General features: G+C 45.3%; 1 protein-coding gene across 1 annotated transcript in view; it reads right to left on the reverse strand.

Moving 5' to 3' along the window:
- LOC134928576 (tetraspanin-33-like) overlaps positions 1-21691 on the reverse strand; it is an 81503-nt gene that overhangs the window by 25982 nt on the left and 33830 nt on the right. Inside the window, exon 6 of the mRNA XM_063924511.1 lies at positions 19913-20041. Within this exon, the coding sequence (XP_063780581.1) occupies positions 19913-20041 (129 nt within the window). The remainder of the gene's footprint in view (positions 1-19912; positions 20042-21691) is intronic.

Raw genomic sequence — 21691 nt, forward strand, 5'->3', positions numbered from 1 at the left:
CTCCCCAATCAGCACATGACGCAAAGAAAAAAAGAGGCGCAATGAGGTAGCTGACTGTGTGAGTAAGATTAGCGACCCTAGTGGCCGACACAAACACCGGGCCCATTTAGGAGTGGCACTGCAGTGTCACGCAGGATGTCCCTTCCAAAAAACCCTCCCCAATCAGCACATGACGCAAAGAAAAAAAGAGGCGCAATGAGGTAGCTGACTGTGTGAGTAAGATTAGCGACCCTAGTGGCCGACACAAACACCGGGCCCATTTAGGAGTGGCACTGCAGTGTCACGCAGGATGTCCCTTCCAAAAAACCCTCCCCAATCAGCACATGACGCAAAGAAAAAAAGAGGCGCAATGAGGTAGCTGACTGTGTGAGTAAGATTAGCGACCCTAGTGGCCGACACAAACACCGGGCCCATTTAGGAGTGGCACTGCAGTGTCACGCAGGATGTCCCTTCCAAAAAACCCTCCCCAATCAGCACATGACGCAAAGAAAAAAAGAGGCGCAATGAGGTAGCTGACTGTGTGAGTAAGATTAGCGACCCTAGTGGCCGACACAAACACCGGGCCCATTTAGGAGTGGCACTGCAGTGTCACGCAGGATGTCCCTTCCAAAAAACCCTCCCCAAACAGCACATGACGCAAAGAAAAATAAAAGAAAAAAGAGGTGCAAGATGGAATTGTCCTTGGGCCCTCCCACCCACCCTTATGTTGTATAAACAAAACAGGACATGCACACTTTAACCAACCCATCATTTCAGTGACAGGGTCTGCCACACGACTGTGACTGATATGACGGGTTGGTTTGGACCCCCCCCAAAAAAGAAGCAATTAATCTCTCCTTGCACAAACTGGCTCTACAGAGGCAAGATGTCCACCTCATCATCACCCTCCGATATATCACCGTGTACATCCCCCTCCTCACAGATTATCAATTCGTCCCCACTGGAATCCACCATCTCAGCTCCCTGTGTACTTTGTGGAGGCAATTGCTGCTGGTCAATGTCTCCGCGGAGGAATTGATTATAATTCATTTTAATGAACATCATCTTCTCCACATTTTCTGGGTGTAACCTCGTACGCCGATTGCTGACAAGGTGAGCGGCGGCACTAAACACTCTTTCGGAGTACACACTTGTGGGAGGGCAACTTAGGTAGAATAAAGCCAGTTTGTGCAATGGCCTCCAAATTGCCTCTTTTTCCTGCCAGTATAAGTATGGACTGTGTGACGTGCCTACTTGGATGCGGTCACTCATATAATCCTCCACCATTCTTTCAATGGTGAGAGAATCATATGCAGTGACAGTAGACGACATGTCCATAATCGTTGTCAGGTCCTTCAGTCCGGACCAGATGTCAGCATCAGCAGTCGCTCCAGACTGCCCTGCATCACCGCCAGCGGGTGGGCTCGGAATTCTGAGCCTTTTCCTCGCACCCCCAGTTGCGGGAGAATGTGAAGGAGGAGATGTTGACAGGTCGCGTTCCGCTTGACTTGACAATTTTCTCACCAGCAGGTCTTTCAACCCCAGCAGACTTGTGTCTGCCGGAAAGAGAGATCCAAGGTAGGCTTTAAATCTAGGATCGAGCACGGTGGCCAAAATGTAGTGCTCTGATTTCAACAGATTGACCACCCGTGAATCCTTGTTAAGCGAATTAAGGGCTCCATCCACAAGTCCCACATGCCTAGCGGAATCGCTCCGTGTTAGCTCCTCCTTCAATGTCTCCAGCTTCTTCTGCAAAAGCCTGATGAGGGGAATGACCTGACTCAGGCTGGCAGTGTCTGAACTGACTTCACGTGTGGCAAGTTCAAAGGGCATCAGAACCTTGCACAACGTTGAAATCATTCTCCACTGCGCTTGAGACAGGTGCATTCCACCTCCTATATCGTGCTCAATTGTATAGGCTTGAATGGCCTTTTGCTGCTCCTCCAACCTCTGAAGCATATAGAGGGTTGAATTCCACCTCGTTACCACTTCTTGCTTCAGATGATGGCAGGGCAGGTTCAGTAGTTTTTGGTGGTGCTCCAGTCTTCTGTACGTGGTGCCTGTACGCCGAAAGTGTCCCGCAATTTTTCTGGCCACCGACAGCATCTCTTGCACGCCCCTGTCGTTTTTTAAATAATTCTGCACCACCAAATTCAAGGTATGTGCAAAACATGGGACGTGCTGGAATTTGCCCATATTTAATGCACACACAATATTGCTGGCGTTGTCCGATGCCACAAATCCACAGGAGAGTCCAATTGGGGTAAGCCATTCCGCGATGATCTTCCTCAGTTGCCGTAAGAGGTTTTCAGCTGTGTGCGTATTCTGGAAACCGGTGATACAAAGCGTAGCCTGCCTAGGAAAGAGTTGGCGTTTGCGAGATGCTGCTACTGGTGCCGCCGCTGCTGTTCTTGCGGCGGGAGTCCATACATCTACCCAGTGGGCTGTCACAGTCATATAGTCCTGACCCTGCCCTGCTCCACTTGTCCACATGTCCGGGGTTTAAGTGGACATTGGGTACAACTGCATTTTTTAGGACACTGGTGAGTCTTTTTCTGACGTCCGTGTACATTCTCGGTATCGCCTGCCTAGAGAAGTGGAACCTAGATGGTATTTGGTAACGGGGGCACACTGCCTCAATAAATTGTCTAGTTCCCTGTGAACTAACGGCGGATACCGGACGCACGTCTAACACCAACATAGTTGTCAAGGCCTCAGTTATCCGCTTTGCAGCAGGATGACTGCTGTGATATTTCATCTTCCTCGCAAAGGACTGTTGAACAGTCAATTGCTTACTGGAAGTAGTACAAGTGGGCTTACGACTTCCCCTCTGGGATGACCATCGACTCCCAGCAGCAACAACAGCAGCGCCAGCAGCAGTAGGCGTTACACGCAAGGATGCATCGGAGGAATCCCAGGCAGGAGAGGACTCGTCAGAATTGCCAGTGACATTGCCTGCAGGACTATTGGCATTCCTGGGGAAGGAGGAAATTGACACTGAGGGAGTTGGTGGGGTAGTTTGCGTGAGCTTGGTTACAAGAGGAAGGGATTTACTGGTCAGTGGACTGCTTCCGCTGTCACCCAAAGTTTTTGAACTTGTCACTGACTTATTATGAATGCGCTGCAGGTGACGTATAAGGGAGGATGTTCCGAGGTGGTTAACGTCCTTACCCCTACTTATTACAGCTTGACAAAGGGAACACACGGCTTGACACCTGTTGTCCGCATTTCTGTTGAAATAGTTCCACACCGAAGAGCTGATTTTTTTGGTATTTTCACCAGGCATGTCAACGGCCATATTCCTCCCACGGACAACAGGTGTCTCCCCGGGTGCCTGACTTAAACAAACCACCTCACCATCAGAATCCTCCTGGTCAATTTCCTCCCCAGCGCCAGCAACACCCATATCCTCCTCATCCTGGTGTACTTCAACACTGACATCTTCAATCTGACTATCAGGAACTGGACTGCGGGTGCTCCTTCCAGCACTTGCAGGGGGCGTGCAAATGGTGGAAGGCGCATGCTCTTCACGTCCAGTGTTGGGAAGGTCAGGCATCGCAACCGACACAATTGGACTCTCCTTGTGGATTTGGGATTTCGAAGAACGCACAGTTCTTTGCGGTGCTACTGCTTTTGCCAGCTTGAGTCTTTTCATTTTTCTAGCGAGAGGCTGAGTGCCTCCATCCTCATGTGAAGCTGAACCACTAGCCATGAACATAGGCCAGGGCCTCAGCCGTTCCTTGCCACTCCGTGTGGTAAATGGCATATTGGCAAGTTTACGCTTCTCCTCCGACAATTTTATTTTAGGTTTTGGAGTCCTTTTTTTACTGATATTTGGTGTTTTGGATTTGACATGCTCTGTACTATGACATTGGGCATCGGCCTTGGCAGACGACGTTGCTGGCATTTCATCGTCTCGGCCATGACTAGTGGCAGCAGCTTCAGCACGAGGTGGAAGTGGATCTTGATCTTTCCCTAATTTTGGAACCTCAACATTTTTGTTCTCCATATTTTAATAGGCACAACTAAAAGGCACCTCAGGTAAACAATGGAGATGGATGGATACTAGTATACAATTATGGACGGACTGCAGAGTGCCGACACAGAGGTAGCTACAGCCGTGAACTACCGTACTGTGTCTGCTGCTAATATAGACTGGTTGATAAAGAGATGTCGTAGTATGTATGTATGAAGAAGAAAGAAAAAAAAACCACGGTTAGGTGGTATACAATTATGGACGGACTGCCGAGTGCCGACACAGAGGTAGCCACAGCCGTGAACTACCGTACTGTACTGTGTCTGCTGCTAATATAGACTGGTTGATAAAGAGATGTCGTAGTATGTATGTATGAAGAAGAAAGAAAAAAAAACCACGGGTAGGTGGTATACAATTATGGACGGACTGCCGAGTGCCGACACAGAGGTAGCCACAGCCGTGAACTACCGTACTGTACTGTGTCTGCTGCTAATATAGACTGGTTGATAAAGAGATGTAGTAGTATGTATGTATAAAGAAGAAAGAAAAAAAAACCACGGGTAGGTGGTATACAATTATGGACGGACTGCCGAGTGCCGACACAGAGGTAGCCACAGCCGTGAACTACCGTACTGTACTGTGTCTGCTGCTAATATAGACTGGTTGATAAAGAGATGTCGTAGTATGTATGTATAAAGAAGAAAGAAAAAAAAACCACGGTTAGGTGGTATACAATTATGGACGGACTGCCGAGTGCCGACACAGAGGTAGCCACAGCCGTGAACTACCGTACTGTACTGTGTCTGCTGCTAATATAGACTGGTTGATAAAGAGATGTCGTAGTATGTATGTATGAAGAAGAAAGAAAAAAAAAACACGGTTAGGTGGTATACAATTATGGACGGACTGCCGAGTGTCGACACAGAGGTAGCCACAGCCGTGAACTACCGTACTGTACTGTGTCTGCTGCTAATATAGACTGGTTGATAAAGAGATGTCGTAGTATGTATGTATAAAGAAGAAAGAAAAAAAAACCACGGTTAGGTGGTATACAATTATGGACGGACTGCCGAGTGCCGACACAGAGGTAGCCACAGCCGTGAACTACCGTACTGTACTGTGTCTGCTGCTAATATAGACTGGTTGATAAAGAGATGTAGTAGTATGTATGTATAAAGAAGAAAGAAAAAAAAACCACGGGTAGGTGGTATACAATTATGGATGGACTGCCGAGTGCCGACACAGAGGTAGCTACAGCCGTGAACTACCGTACTGTGTCTGCTGCGACTGGATGATAAATAATGATATAAAAAATATATATATATCACTACTGCAGCCGGACAGGTATATATATTATATAATGACGGACCTGCTGGACACTGTCTGTCAGCAGAATGAGTTTTTTATAGAATAAAAAAAAAAACACCACACAAGTGAAGTCACACGACGAGTGTTTAACTTTTTCAGGCAATCACAATATAGTATACTACTAACTATACTGGTGGTCAGTGTGGTCAGGTCACTGGTCAGTCACACTGGCAGTGGCACTCCTGCAGCAAAAGTGTGCACTGTTTAATTTTAATATAATATGTACTCCTGGCTCCTGCTATAACCTATAACTGGCACTGCAGTGCTCCCCAGTCTCCCCCACAATTATAAGCTGTGTGAGCTGAGCACAGTCAGATATATAATATATACATAGATGATGCAGCACACTGGGCTGAGCAGTGCACACAGATATGGTATGTGACTGTCTTGTACTCCTGGCTCCTGCTATAACCTATAACTGGCACTGCAGTGCTCCCCAGTCTCCCCCACAATTATAAGCTGTGTGAGCTGAGCACAGTCAGATATATAATATATACATAGATGATGCAGGCATGCAGCACACTGGGCTGAGCAGTGCACACAGATATGGTATGTGACTGAGTCACTGTGTGTACCTTTTTTTTCAGGCAGAGAACGGATATATTAAATAAAACAACTGCACTGCTGGTGGTCACTGTGGTCAGTCACTAAACTCTGCACTCTCTTCTACAGTATCAGCCTCAGGTCAATCTCTCTCTCTCTCTCCTAATCTAAATGGAGAGGACGCCAGCCACGTCCTCTCCCTATCAATCTCAATGCACGTGTGAAAATGGCGGCGACGCGCGGCTCCTTATATAGAATCCGAGTCTCGCGAGAATCCGACAGCGTCATGATGACGTTCGGGCGCGCTCGGGTTAACCGAGCAAGGCGGGAAGATCCGAGTCGCTCGGACCCGTGAAAAAAAACATGAAGTTCGTGCGGGTTCGGATTCAGAGAAACCGAACCCGCTCATCTCTAGTTGTAATGTAGTGATTTCCTGCATATGGTACATCACTTCTGTGGAATATATTATAGGCTTGCTTAACGACAGGATCAAAAAATTCCATGAGACATGGAACCATTACAACCATTATTTGCTTCATGGTGCTTCCTGGTACTACACAACTCTGTATTTATTTATTTATTTATTAACCTTGTCGGGTGCATCTCCGTCCCTTTCCCACATTTGGTCATATCTCTCCAGCCCTTATAGGTGGGCCTCTGGGGCTTTGACGAGTGCCCTCTCTCGTGACCTGTTATGCCCTGTACCTCCCTGTAATATCTCCCAAAAAATTGCATCAGGTACTAATATCACTGCCAATGTATACTTCTTTATACTCTTAATTGTGTGTTTTATATCTGTTGTTTTACATAGATTACTGACCATTTTCTCCGTTCTGTGGTATTGTGGCTGATGTTATAAATCAAAAGATTTTTAGAAAAGGTTGGTCCCAGCCAGGTACATCACTTACAGCCTACTGTATATAGGCTACCATGGAGGCAGTGCCTGATTAAACCATGTGGAGGCCCCTAGGCATTCAAAATCTCTCTCGCAACTTATCTCCTAATACATTTTTTTTTTTTAACGTATTCATTTTATTGTCAATGCATCACTTCACAGTACAAAAACATCAGGTTCAGCAATATAGAGAAATATGTACATGCAGGTAGCCAAATACAATAAGTAGGAAAATCCTCAATGTCAATTAACACCAGGTCTTCGGTGTATTATCAGATGTAGTATTGAGCAGAGGCATGCACACGTCATAACATCACTGAATCACTGAATACACTTCAGTGTAAATAGACTATAAGCGATAGAACCCCAGAATAAAAAAAGATAAAAATAAAAAGATTGGGGGAAAGGAGAAAAACTCCCTGCTAGTCTCCATATAATGGGGTTATGAGGTGGCCGGGACCATGCAACACCACCAACAGTCAATTTACTATCACTATGGGAGGGTCACCAACTGCCGATCTAGTCTCATACCATAGCGTTTCTTTCAATGAATTTTTTATTCTAATTTGAAAATCAGTGGGGAGGGTGGCGATATAGCTTTCCCAGGATTCAAAGAATTGCCCCACCAATTTATCTTTCTGTATAGTAGTTTCTATCCAGTGTATTTGAAATAGGTGGTGCAACTTCCCTTTGAATAGAAGTAAGGTAGGAGGATCCTTAAGGATCCAGGCCAGTAAAATCGCCTTTCTTGCAGCCGCACTTATTGCCAAAAGTAACCGTTTGCATCCCTTTGTAACTCTCTGCCCCGACGGAAGAATCCCGAAAATTGCCCATTCCGCCGTGAAGGGAATAAAATTAATCAGCTCTTCCATGGCATATCGCCGTACTTGCAGCCAGAAACGGCGGATAATCGGGCATAGCCAGAAACAGTGCATGAGATCGGATTCGGGTGTATGGCATTTGAGACACCTATCCGAATCCGTCATGCCTGCCAAATATTGCTTATACGGGGAAAAATAGGCCCTATGGATTATATTATAGAACATTTCCTGATATTGTGCCGAAGGCAATAGCTTACAGGATTGAAGCAGGCTGTTTAAAAGTATTCACATGTAAGCCTAGGGAAATCAGATGTCCATTTCTGCATCCCATATTGTGATGCAGAATGGTCGAGTAAAGTGGTAAGTTTTCTATAATGTATGGACATAGCTCGTTTCGTGGCAGGCGGGGTCCATAGCATAGTATCTAAATCGTTAGTGAAATCCGCCCCCGAAAGAGTTGTGATCACTGAGCTGGCATAATGTTGCATCTGAAAAAATGCTAACGGGAAATCAGAGATAAATGGGTAAATTTCCCGCGCCTCTGCAAATGTCAATGGCTTCCTTCTACCCTCATCAATTATGTGACGTATGTTTTTCAGGCCCCCTTTACTGAACAGCGTGAATGGAAAGACCGCCTCCCCATGTTGGAACTCCGGATTGCCCAGGAACGTCAGGAACAAGGACTTGTGCCCACCTAAATTCTTAGCGCGTCTAAGAGTATGCCATAGACGATATATCGTCCATAGAAGAGGGCTATCTTTCAATTCTTGGTCGAATTCCGCTTCCACCCCGTGAAGGAAAGATATTAGGTTTCTGGACCCCACAAATTGTGCCTCCAGCTGTGTATTAGCATAAGTGTCACTATTATGTAACCAGTCTCTTAAAAATCTCAATAAAGAAGCATGGTTGTATTTCTGGACGTTTGGAAAATTAATTCCCCCGTTAACTTTAGGTTGTTGTAATTTGTGCATAGCAATACGCGGTCTTTTACCCTTCCATATGAATTGTCTGAACAATTTAGTTATGGATGCTACGTCAAATCTACTAAGCAGTACAGGGAGGGATTGCAGGATATACAACAGTTTGGGGAATGTGCACATTTTAATTAAATTAGCCCGTCCTAGGTATGAGAGCATCAAGCTCTTCCAAGCCTCCAACTCCTTCGCTATGTTGTCAATCGCCGCCTTAACATTTAGCCTGTATAAGTCCGATGGGTATTTAGGGAGTTTGATGCCCAAGTATGTGATATACGTGGGAGCCCACTTGATAGGCAGTTGGCGGCCCCATCCTGGACTTTTTATTCCAGTTTTTAAACATAAACCCACTGATTTGGTAAGGTTAACCTGAAAGCCCGATATTTTACCGAAATCGTCTAACAATCTCAAAGTATCCCGTAATGACTCTCTAGGGTTCCCTATATATAATAGGACATCATCCGCAAAGGCAGATAATTTTATCTCCATGTTTCCAATAGGAATACCCTTATAAACGGTTGAGTCTTGTAGAACTCGGAAGAGGGGATCTATAGACAAATTAAAAAGAAGAGGGGACAATGGGCAGCCCTGCCTAGTGCCCCTTTGCATGGTTATTTGAGTACCGCGTTTGCCATTAACCAATAACGAGGTTTTCGGGGCAGTATATAGATATTTAATGAGGTTCACAAACCTGTCGCTGAAGCCCCTACACTCCAACACATTAAATAAATGATGCCACGCCACAGTGTCGAAAGCTTTGTGTGTGTCTAGGCTTAAGAGGATATGTTCTGAGAGGGGTGAATTCCTTGACGCAATTGTGGCCGCTATGGCTGTTCGGATGGCTTTAACCGATTGGCGATCCCGAACAAAGCCATGTTGATGGTCCGTCAGTAAGTCAGGGAGAATCAATTGTAACCTATTGGCCATTATTTTCGTAAAAATCTTAAAATCAGAGTTTAAAAGAGTAATGGGCCTATATGAGTCGGCTGACATTAAATCCCTATCCGGTTTGGGGATTAGTGTCGTGTATGCTTGTGAAAAGGAAGAGTAGTTTGGGTGCTCCCTGTAGATGTTGTTAAATAGTTCTAGTAACGTCGGTGTCAGTTCCCGTTGTAACAATTTATAGTATGCCCCTGTGAACCCATCGGGTCCAGGCGATTTGTGTGGCTGTAAAGAAGCAATAACCTCCCGTATTTCTTCTTCCCTGATGTCCCCGTCAAGCGCCTCTTGTTGATCGGTACTGAGGTTAGGTAAATTCGCCATAGTCAGGAATTCCCTCTGTAACTCCTCATGTGGGGATATGGGACTATAAAGGGCAGTGTAATAATCACTCAAATGTGTTAAAATGTCATCTGTCGTTGTGTAGGTTTTGTTCTGGGAATCGTCTCTCAACGCTGCTATGAAGGAGCGTTGTCTTCTCGGTTTAGACATAGTAGCCAGGAGTTTACCAGTTTTGTTGCCCCACTTATAATAATGAAATTTGGTGTAGTCTAAGCGTTGTTGAGCTTGAGCCGTCAAAAAGGCATCAAGTCATTTTTTATCTCTGACATATCCCTCCAGATGTTCCTCTGAGGGAATGGCTTTATAAATGTTGAAGCTGTGGGACATAGCGTTGTGTAAAATATGATATTGTCTCGAGCTGTCCTTCCTCAATTTTGCTACGTAACCTATTATGTGACCTCGCAACACCGCCTTGGACGTTTCCCAAAAAAGCACCGTGTCATCCCAATGTTCTATATTGTCATCTACAAAATTATGCCAGGAATGTAATAGGAATTTCTTAAAATCTTCTGAATTTGAGAGGTGAGATGGAAAACGCCAAAGGCGGTCCACGCCCCCCCCCCCCCCCCCCGGGAATCCACATATAGCTCTAATCGTATAATAGCATGGTCCGAGATAACAATATCGTCCAATGCCGTACTTTTCACCTGGTCCAATAGATGATTGGCCAGCAATATATAATCTATCCGGGACATAGTACCATGTACCCTAGAAAGGTGACTATAAGACCTGTCCGTTTGATTTAGTAAACGCCATGGGTCGCTCAATTCTAAGAGTTCCTTCATTTCCTGTATAAATTGCCAACATGGGGAGGTCGGTCTAGCAACATGAGATGACTTGTCCAGTGTGTGGTTATCAACCGCGTTGAAGTCTCCTCCAACTATTAAAGAGTAATTAGTTCTGCTGGCTAAAATCTGCATAAGGTGACGTAAAAATTCCCCGGTTGCCACATTGGGTGCATATAAATTTACTAAGGTAAATTTTCTACCCTCAATCTCCACATCAAGAATCACTTAGCGGCCCTCAGGGTCCACCAGTGTGTGGAGAATCTTGTATCTCAAGTGTTTATGAAACAAGATTGCTACTCCTCTGGACTTTGAGGAGTAAGAGGCCTGTATGCATTCCGCTAACCAGGGGGCGCGTAAAGTAGATTCATCACCAAGCCTCCAATGAGTTTCCTGGAGGAAGGTGATAGAGGGTTTTTTCCGACGAAGGTGAATGAGTACTTTTTTTCTCTTGATCGGGGTGTTTAGTCCACCCACGTTCCAAGATAGTATAGAACGGTGAGTGGTCTCCCGGCCCGCAGATGTGCGGCCAATATCATCCGCCATCATCGGCGGTGAAGAGATGAAAGAGGTTCCCCGGTGCGTCCCAAACATTCCCAATTGGGAGCAACTGTTCCCCCTCAAAGAGTATAACAGCAGGGGTCCTAAAGTCTTTGGCGCTCAGGTCCCAGCCCCCTCCCCCCGTTACACAACCCCTGGAGACTGCTGAGGAGACAGAGCAGGTTATCACATACAGTAAATTCAGGTGAAGTAATACATTTCCATTTTTTAGAACTATAACTAAACGTGGGTCGTCTAACTGACCCATGCCAACAAACTGAGGATTCCCCACCGTAATGGAGGGAATGCTCCGTTTATGAAACAAAAACAATACAAACAACAAACATTGTAGTGCAGTTATAGAAAACCCACAAAACATCATTAATGAAAAACAAAGAGAAGATTAAAAGAAAAATAAAACCTTCAGTCAGAGTCTAGGTAAATAATAAAATCTTGGGTAAGACCTAATATAAGGGGGAAGTGCGTCCGGCCCTCCACCCCCCCCCCAGAGCCCCCTCATTCATTGGCCTGGCGGCACAGAAATAAGCGATAATTGTAAGGGTATGGCTGCCAAGTGGGCTCAGGCCAAGCGCCCCCCCCCCCCCCCCTCCCTGCTAGTCTCCATATAATGGGGTTATGAGGTGGCCGGGACCATGCAACACCACCAACAGTCAATTTACTATCACTATGGGAGAGTCACCAACTGCCGATCTAGTCTCATACCATAGCGTTTCTTTCAATGAATTTTTTATTCTAATTTGAAAATCAGTGGGGAGGGTGGCGATATAGCTTTCCCAGGATTCAAAGAATTGCCCCACCAATTTATCTTTCTGTATAGTAGTTTCTATCCAGTGTATTTGAAATAGGTGGTGCAACTTCCCTTTGAATAGAAGTAAGGTAGGAGGATCCTTAAGGATCCATGCCTGTAAAATCGCCTTTCTTGCAGCCGCACTTATTGCCAAAAGTAACCGTTTGCATCCCTTTGTAACTCTCTGCCCCGACGGAAGAATCCCGAAAATTGCCAATTCCGCCGTGAAGGGAATAAAATTAATCAGCTCTTCCATGGCATATCGCCGTACTTGCAGCCAGAAACGGCGGATAATCGGGCATAGCCAGAAACAGTGCATGAGATCGGATTCGGGTGTATGGCATTTGAGACACCTATCCGAATCCGTCATGCCTGCCAAATATTGCTTATACGGGGAAAAATAGGCCCTATGGATTATATTATAGAACATTTCCTGATATTGTGCCGAAGGCAATAGCTTACAGGATTGAAGCAGGCTGTTTAAAAGTATTTCACATGTAAGCCTAGGGAAATCAGATGTCCATTTCTGCATCCCATATTGTGATGCAGAATGGTCGAGTAAAGTGGTAAGTTTTCTATAATGTATGGACATAGCTCGTTTCGTGGCAGGCGGGGTCCATAGCATAGTATCTAAATCGTTAGTGAAATCCGCCCCCGAAAGAGTTGTGATCCCTGAGCTGGCATAATGTTGCATCTGAAAAAATGCTAACGGGAAATCAGAGATAAATGGGTAAATTTCCCGCGCCTCTGCAAATGTCAATGGCTTCCTTCTACCCTCATCAATTATGTGACGTATGTTTTTCAGGCCCCCTTTACTGAACAGCGTGAATGGAAAGACCGCCTCCCCATGTTGGAACTCCGGATTGCCCAGGAACGTCAGGAACAAGGACTTGTGCCCACCTAAATTCTTAGCGCGTCTAAGAGTATGCCATAGACGATATATCGTCCATAGAAGAGGGCTATCTTTCAATTCTTGGTCGAATTCCGCTTCCACCCCGTGAAGGAAAGATATTAGGTTTCTGGACCCCACAAATTGTGCCTCCAGCTGTGTATTAGCATAAGTGTCACTATTATGTAACCAGTCTCTTAAAAATCTCAATAAAGAAGCATGGTTGTATTTCTGGACGTTTGGAAAATTAATTCCCCCGTTAACTTTAGGTTGTTGTAATTTGTGCATAGCAATACGCGGTCTTTTACCCTTCCATATGAATTGTCTGAACAATTTAGTTATGGATGCTACGTCAAATCTACTAAGCAGTACAGGGAGGGATTTCAGGATATACAACAGTTTGGGGAATGTGCACATTTTAATTAAATTAGCCCGTCCTAGGTATGAGAGCATCAAGCTCTTCCAAGCCTCCAACTCCTTCGCTATGTTGTCAATCGCCGCCTTAACATTTAGCCTGTATAAGTCCGATGGGTATTTAGGGAGTTTGATGCCCAAGTATGTGATATACGTGGGAGCCCACTTGATAGGCAGTTGGCGGCCCCATCCTGGACTTTTTATTCCAGTTTTTAAACATAAACCCACTGATTTGGTAAGGTTAACCTGAAAGCCCGATATTTTACCGAAATCGTCTAACAATCTCAAAGTATCCCGTAATGACTCTCTAGGGTTCCCTATATATAATAGGACATCATCCGCAAAGGCAGATAATTTTATCTCCATGTTTCCAATAGGAATACCCATATAAACGGTTGAGTCTTGTAGAACTCGGAAGAGGGGATCTATAGACAAATTAAAAAGAAGAGGGGACAATGGGCAGCCCTGCCTAGTGCCCCTTTGCATGGTTATTTGAGTACCGCGTTTGCCATTAACCAATAACGAGGTTTTCGGGGCAGTATATAGATATTTAATGAGGTTCACAAACCTGTCGCTGAAGCCCCTACACTCCAACACATTAAATAAATGATGCCACGCCACAGTGTCGAAAGCTTTGTGTGTGTCTAGGCTTAAGAGGATATGTTCTGAGAGGGGTGAATTCCTTGACGCAATTGTGGCCGCTATGGCTGTTCGGATGGCTTTAACCGATTGGCGATCCTGAACAAAGCCATGTTGATGGTCCGTCAGTAAGTCAGGGAGAATCAATTGTAACCTATTGGCCATTATTTTCGTAAAAATCTTAAAATCAGAGTTTAAAAGAGTAATGGGCCTATATAAGTCGGCTGACATTAAATCCCTATCCGGTTTGGGGATTAGTGTCGTGTATGCTTGTGAAAAGGAAGAGTAGTTTGGGTGCTCCCTGTAGATGTTGTTAAATAGTTCTAGTAACGTCGGTGTCAGTTCCCGTTGTAACAATTTATAGTATGCCCCTGTGAACCCATCGGGTCCAGACGATTTGTGTGGCTGTAAAGAAGCAATATCCTCCCGTATTTCTTCTTCCCTGATGTCCCCGTCAAGCGCCTCTTGTTGATCGGTACTGAGGTTAGGTAAATTCGCCATAGTCAGGAATTCCCTCTGTAACTCCTCATGTGGGGATATGGGACTATAAAGGGCAGTGTAATAATCACTCAAATGTGTTAAAATGTCATCTGTCGTTGTGTAGGTTTTGTTCTGGGAATCGTCTCTCAACGCTGCTATGAAGGAGCGTTGTCTTCTCGGTTTAGACATAGTAGCCAGGAGTTTACCAGTTTTGTTGCCCCACTTATAATAATGAAATTTGGTGTAGTCTAAGCGTTGTTGAGCTTGAGCCGTCAAAAAGGCATCAAGTCATTTTTTATCTCTGACATATCCCTCCAGATGTTCCTCTGAGGGAATGGCTTTATAAATGTTGAAGCTGTGGGACATAGCGTTGTGTAAAATATGATATTGTCTCGAGCTGTCCTTCCTCAATTTTGCTACGTAACCTATTATGTGACCTCGCAACACCGCCTTGGACGTTTCCCAAAAAAGCACCGTGTCATCCCAATGTTCTATATTGTCATCTACAAAATTATGCCAGGAATGTAATAGGAATTTCTTAAAATCTTCTGAATTTGAGAGGTGAGATGGAAAACGCCAAAGGCGGTCCACGCCCCCCCCCCCCCCCCCCCCCCCCGGGAATCCACATATAGCTCTAATCGTATAATAGCATGGTCCGAGATAACAATATCGTCCAATGCCGTACTTTTCACCTGGTCCAATAGATGATTGGCCAGCAATATATAATCTATCCGGGACATAGTACCATGTACCCTAGAAAGGTGACTATAAGACCTGTCCGTTTGATTTAGTAAACGCCATGGGTCGCTCAATTCTAAGAGTTCCTTCATTTCCTGTATAAATTGCCAACATGGGGAGGTCGGTCTAGCAACATGAGATGACTTGTCCAGTGTGTGGTTATCAACCGCGTTGAAGTCTCCTCCAACTATTAAAGAGTAATTAGTTCTGCTGGCTAAAATCTGCGTAAGGTGACGTAAAAATTCCCCGGTTGCCACATTGGGTGCATATAAATTTACTAAGGTAAATTTTCTACCCTCAATCTCCACATCAAGAATCACTTAGCGGCCCTCAGGGTCCACCAGTGTGTGGAGAATCTTGTATCTCAAGTGTTTATGAAACAAGATTGCTACTCCTCTGGACTTTGAGGAGTAAGAGGCCTGTATGCATTCCGCTAACCAGGGGGCGCGTAAAGTAGATTCATCACCAAGCCTCCAATGAGTTTCCTGGAGGAAGGTGATAGAGGGTTTTTTCCGACGAAGGTGAATGAGTACTTTTTTTCTCTTGATCGGGGTGTTTAGTCCACCCACGTTCCAAGATAGTATAGAACGGTGAGTGGTCTCCCGGCCCGCAGATGTGCGGCCAATATCATCCGCCATCATCGGCGGTGAAGAGATGAAAGAGGTTCCCCGGTGCGTCCCAAACATTCCCAATTGGGAGCAACTGTTCCCCCTCAAAGAGTATAACAGCAGGGGTCCTAAAGTCTTTGGCGCTCAGGTCCCAGCCCCCTCCCCCCATTACACAACCCCTGGAGACTGCTGAGGAGACAGAGCAGGTTATCACATACAGTAAATTCAGGTGAAGTAATACATTTCCATTTTTTAGAACTATAACTAAACGTGGGTCGTCTAACTGACCCATGCCAACAAACTGAGGATTCCCCACCGTAATGGAGGGAATGCTCCGTTTATGAAACAAAAACAATACAAACAACAAACATTGTAGTGCAGTTATAGAAAACCCACAAAACATCATTAATGAAAAACAAAGAGAAGATTAAAAGAAAAATAAAACCTTCAGTCAGAGTCTAGGTAAATAATAAAATCTTGGGTAAGACCTAATATAAGGGGGAAGTGCGGTCCGGCCCTCCACCCCCCCCCCCCAGAGCCCCCTCATTCATTGGCCTGGCGGCACAGAAATAAGCGATAATTGTAAGGGTATGGCTGCCAAGTGGGCTCAGGCCAAGCGCCCCCCCCCCCCCCCCGATAAGATAGTATGATTAGGGGCTATATGAGTGCGACCTACTTAGTCCCGTGAACTGGCATTAGAGCGAGCAGGCGAGGGAGGGCCATGTCTAAGGAAATGGGACTTCGCCTGTTGGGGGTCAGTAAATAGCTGAGTGCGGCCATTTTTAGTTACTTTCAATTTGGCTGGATAGAGTAAAGCGAATCTTATCTTTTTGTCCACCAAAAACCTACAGACCTCTGAAAATGCCTTACGTTTCTGTGATACCAAGGCTGAGAAGTCTTGGAACACCAGGATTTTATGACCCCCCCACTCGCAGCTCTGGGGCAGCACGGTAAGCCTGCAGTACTTTTTCTTTGTCTCTGTAATCCAAGAATTTAGCAATAGTGGGCCTAGATTGATTACCCCTATCCCTGCGAACTGCACCCAACCTATGCGCCCTTTCCACTGGCAGTGGCAAGTCAGATTCTAGCAGACCCAAAGCAGACGGGATAAGGTTACCAACGTAATCCTGCAATTGTGTGTCAGCAACCTCTTCGGGAATGCCGATAAAACGTAAATTACATCTCATATTCCTGTTTTCCAGGTCATCGAGTTTCTTGACCATGGTGTGTATAGTTTGAGATTTAATCGCTAGTTCTTGTTGCAAAGCGTGAACTGAGTCTTCAGCGTCGCTGGTTCGTTGTTCTAAAGTGTCTATTCTAGCTGTGTTTGATTCTATCTTTGCTAGAGATGTGTCCAGTCGCGCATGTAAATCCTCAAATTTTTTATCAATGAGGGGCATTAGCATGTTAATTACTTCTTTGGCTTTATCCGCTGGTGACGGAATTGCCATATGGACAGAATGTGTGTCCTCAATTCCTCCCGATAATAGAGAAGGAGGAGTAGATGAGTGAGAAGCATTTGTTTTCTGGTTGGTTTGGCGTTTATAGCCTGATTTAGCCGCGGAACTAGGCATGTCTGCGGAGGGATTTTGGTTTTTAGCCAAATACTTGTCCATACCACGGTGGACCAGCAGTAGGAGCAGAGCAGATGTGACCAATAATAACCGCGGTAGTAAAATAACCCCTATAAAGCATGCATAAGTCCTACTGAAATGTGTTCGTTAGACCCTGAAAGTGAAACGTTAACTACATATTATCACGAAGTGGGTAACTTGTACATAGAAAGGTACCTGGCAAGTATACAAAACCGGAGGCTAAAAGACCAGCGGTCTCACCGGCACCGGGAGCCGTGCACGAGCAGATGAATGGTAAATAAGAGACGTAGTAGTTGCTACTTACAAAACAAACATCATATCTCTGTCACTTAATTCAATAGCTTATGCAAGGATCATAGCATTTCGTGATAAAGGGGAAAAAAAAATAATTAATCAATAAAAAATTAAATGAATAAATCAAATAGGAATAAAAGTTAATGGAACCTCAGTGTGGATCATATAACAAGTAGTTATGTTGAAATGAGGGCAGCAGCCTGCAAGTTAGATTTTAAATAGAGGTATTTTCAATCCAGCCACAAGGTGTCACTACAGGCACATATAAAACTTTCCTAGCTTCGTGGGCAGGCTGAAAACATGTACTGTGTGTGGAGGTGAATAAGAAACGTGAAAATGGGGGACAAGGGGGATCGCAGAGGTTTTCTTCTATGAAAGAACCTCCCCAGTGTATAGGACAGTTCACTCTTTCTGATAGGTATAAGAGTAAGTTACCGCCAGTCCATAAACTGTTCGTAGATCGGCTTAGAGCAGTCCACCTTGTGCCCTGTGATTGCTACACGTGGAGTGGCAGATAGCTGGTCACAGCCTACGTCCTGTTGTCCCGGAGTTATGTGCAGAGTAGAGGAAAGGGGGATAGCAAAAGGGATCATGAAGTGGGGAGGGAAAATATGGGAAGGGGGGGATATGGGAAACACATAAGGGGGGGACGGATGCAAGTATAGGAAGGGTGCAGGCAGTTATAAAGAGTGTTAATAAAAAGAGAAAAGGGGGTATACAAACAGAATTAGTACCTGGGTGGGCAAAAGAAATAATAGGCGCGGACCCTGGAGGGGCACTGCGGGGAACCGTGTATGTGCGTTCTTGCGGTCTCCGCCTCTGAGCTCCGATCTTGGCTCCGACCACCGCGCGGTTGTCCTTATAATCGGCCGGGTAACGGACGGGTAACCTCGCTGTTCAATGCCGCTTTTATTCCGCTTAGAAGCACCCTCCGGTCCGGCCAGTATGTCGCGCTCAGCGGGGACCAGGTTACCGCCAATCACTCCTCCTCCATGCTTGCGAGCGTCCTTGGCGTCCCGCAGGGAGGATGGTATCCGCAGCTGCTATCAGTGTCCGGACACCCGTCCGAGACACGGCACATGCAAACAGCCTCCTCTGATCAGGTGTAGAGCTCTCCTCTTCAGCCTCGCTCCACGGGCTCGCCGCTCACAGCGCCGCTGTCATTCAGATCTTTAGGGGCTGCAGTACAAGCGGGCTCAAGCACCACCAGGGACACGGACCTTCAGGGCACGTTCACACAGTCAGCTTCATTTTCGCGCCCACGCCATGTTGGCGAGCCTGCTGGCCGTCTCTTCCGATGGCCTGACTCCGGGGTATTTAGCAATTCTCCCTAATAAATGTGTAGTCCCGAGGTCCCTCAGGTGTCAGCAATAAAATTATGAGGGCCTGAAGTCCCAATTCTTGCCAATATTAGGGGATCGTAGTGGATTTTGATTCAGCTCTGGGAGCCACATTAAAAGGCAGCCATACTTGCTGGCTCCACCCCCGGAAGTCTCTCCTAATACATTTTTAATTTTACCAACCAACAGGATACGATTTGGAAACTGTAATGTGAATCTGATGTCTATGGTTTATGTACTTTAAGTTAATGGATACATTGCCTTAACGCAGAATTTTCTCTGTAAAGTCTTTAATGTAAAGTTTTAGTTTCTTTGAGTTGATCAATTGTTTTCTGTCTTTTGGAAACAATTTAAGAAAGCTATGGGGCCCCTAAAAGGCATGCTGCCCATGAGCTGGTGCCTACTCTGCCGATTTGGTAATCTACACTGCATGGAGGAATCTAAAGATGAAAAGGTAACCTATAGGCTACAATAACTAACTCCATCTGGAAAAGTAGACCACGTCGCCTTTCTCATAGAGGTCTATAAGAATGGCAGTTTTCTGTAAGTCTTAATGTATGCAAAATATGTGATAGCTCCTACATTACAACAGTAATATACTGTCCCAATACTAAAAGTTCAGATAAACATGATGAAATAGTTTCTATATGATGCCCAGGAACAAAACACAAAGATAAAGAGGCCACAATGAGTCTTATAGTAGTTAATTTTTCAAGAAAATATTCGATTTCTGCTACCTCCAAGCAGGCACATGCAAAATAAGTCTATGGAACCCTGTACATTGAGGAATACATTCATATATATGTAATCTCCACTGCTTCTTAATCATGTAGATATTTCACCATGTGGAGTGAAATCTTTTGTTTTTCTGTAAGTCGCACCCTTTATCTAACCACATTTCCTATGTAACGCATAGCTGCAATAAATTTGTATTTTAGCAATTACCTGTCTTTCTTCCTTGACGCAACATGAGTATGGCACCCCACACTTCTCTTGACTTGGGTTGGTGTCTTTACAGGAGAAGTAAATATTCAAGGACCAGTTTTGGTAGTTTTCAACTCCACAGCATTCAAACTTCAATTAAAAAAAATGAATAAAACAATTAAGTTAGCCTATAAATATAGATTTGAGTTGACCTTTACATAATTTTTGCTTTACATGATGCATTTGAGTAAGGTATGGAAAGAAGGCAGTAAGGCACTGTAATGTAGAGTCAGATCGTATTACACAGGTGGGTGTGATGGGGATGCCGGCGGTCACATGACCGACACCGGTATCCCAACAATTACAATGCAGAAAGGGGACGGGGTAATTATTTTAACTCTCCCCTGCCCCCACCCCTAACCCGCCTGGGGTGGCAGCTAAGGCTAAGATTTGGGGGGTGGCAGCTAAGGCTAAGACTCGGGTGGTGGTGGGTAGGGCTAACCCTCCTTCTAGTACCTAATCCTAACCCCGCCCCCTGGGCCCTAACCCTGACCGTCACCCCAATACTTACCTTTGAAAGATTGTGGGATTGTGAGTGGTGTTGGGATTCCGGCATCGGTCACATGACTGCTGGCATAATGACCACTCGGATGTTATCTGCATTCCAGACATGCAGAGGAACCAGTGAGAATTAATAAGATTGTGGAATACAAGGAGACAAGCCGGAATCTCATTAGCAAGCAGCAATAAGCAGTTAAACACAGGCATTAAAGGTGGTAACCAGGGGTGTATCTAGGGGTCCGAGCACCCCAGGCAAAGTAAGGGACTGCCCCCCCCCCCCCCCTTCAAATTTGAAATATGGAGTTGTGCCAAAAAAGGGCATGGCCACACAATAGTACCCCCAATTCGAATGACGCCACACATTAGTATCCATTATTCACATTACACCACACAGTAATGTCCATTATTCACGTTATGCTACACAGTAGTAACCCTTATATACATTACACCATGCACTAGAGCCCCTTATTGACAGTACGCTACACAGTAGTACTCCTTATACACATTATGCCACACAGTAGTGCCCCTTACACACTCTGTGTGCACTCCATGCTGGGACATAGGAAGCGCTACTCCCCTGTTCTCCCTCCCCATGCGCATGGTATATTTTACATATATATATATATATATATATATATAGAGAGAGAGAGAGAGAGAGAGCGAGAGAGAGAGAGAGAGAGAGAGAGAGCGATATGTATAGGATGCAGTCAAGATGCCAGCAGTTGAAATCCTGGCAGAATCCCGTCAGCCGACATCCCAGACGTAATCATGGCAGGGACTCCTAGGGTTATACCCAGGGAAGGGGGGGAGGGGACAGGTTTAGGCACCACTGGGGAGGTTAGGGTTAGGCTCCGGAGGCGGGGAGGGGGGGGGGGGGGGGTTGGGGTAGGGTTAGGATGCAGGGAATTTAGAGTGAGGCACCACTGGAGAGAGTAAGGGTTAGACTGCACCAGGGGTTTTTAGGGCCGCCGCCTGTTGTCCTCTGTAAACATGGGGACCAGCACCCCCAAATTAATGTAAAAAAAGTGATTTAATCATAATAAAAATCATTAAAAGATATTTTAATCCTTGTTGGTGGAATAACAGTATGCTAAATGTCATAAAAGGTACCGTGCAGTCCACAAGGAAGGTGTTTATACACTGAAACGGTACCTTTGGACGCTGTTCACAATGGATGGGTGACTATCATGAAGACTATTTGACTGCCATTTATCATAAGTATATACATAAATATATACA

Source organism: Pseudophryne corroboree, chromosome 1 (assembly GCF_028390025.1).
Source record: "Pseudophryne corroboree isolate aPseCor3 chromosome 1, aPseCor3.hap2, whole genome shotgun sequence".
NCBI classification, from domain to species: Eukaryota; Metazoa; Chordata; class Amphibia; order Anura; family Myobatrachidae; genus Pseudophryne; species Pseudophryne corroboree.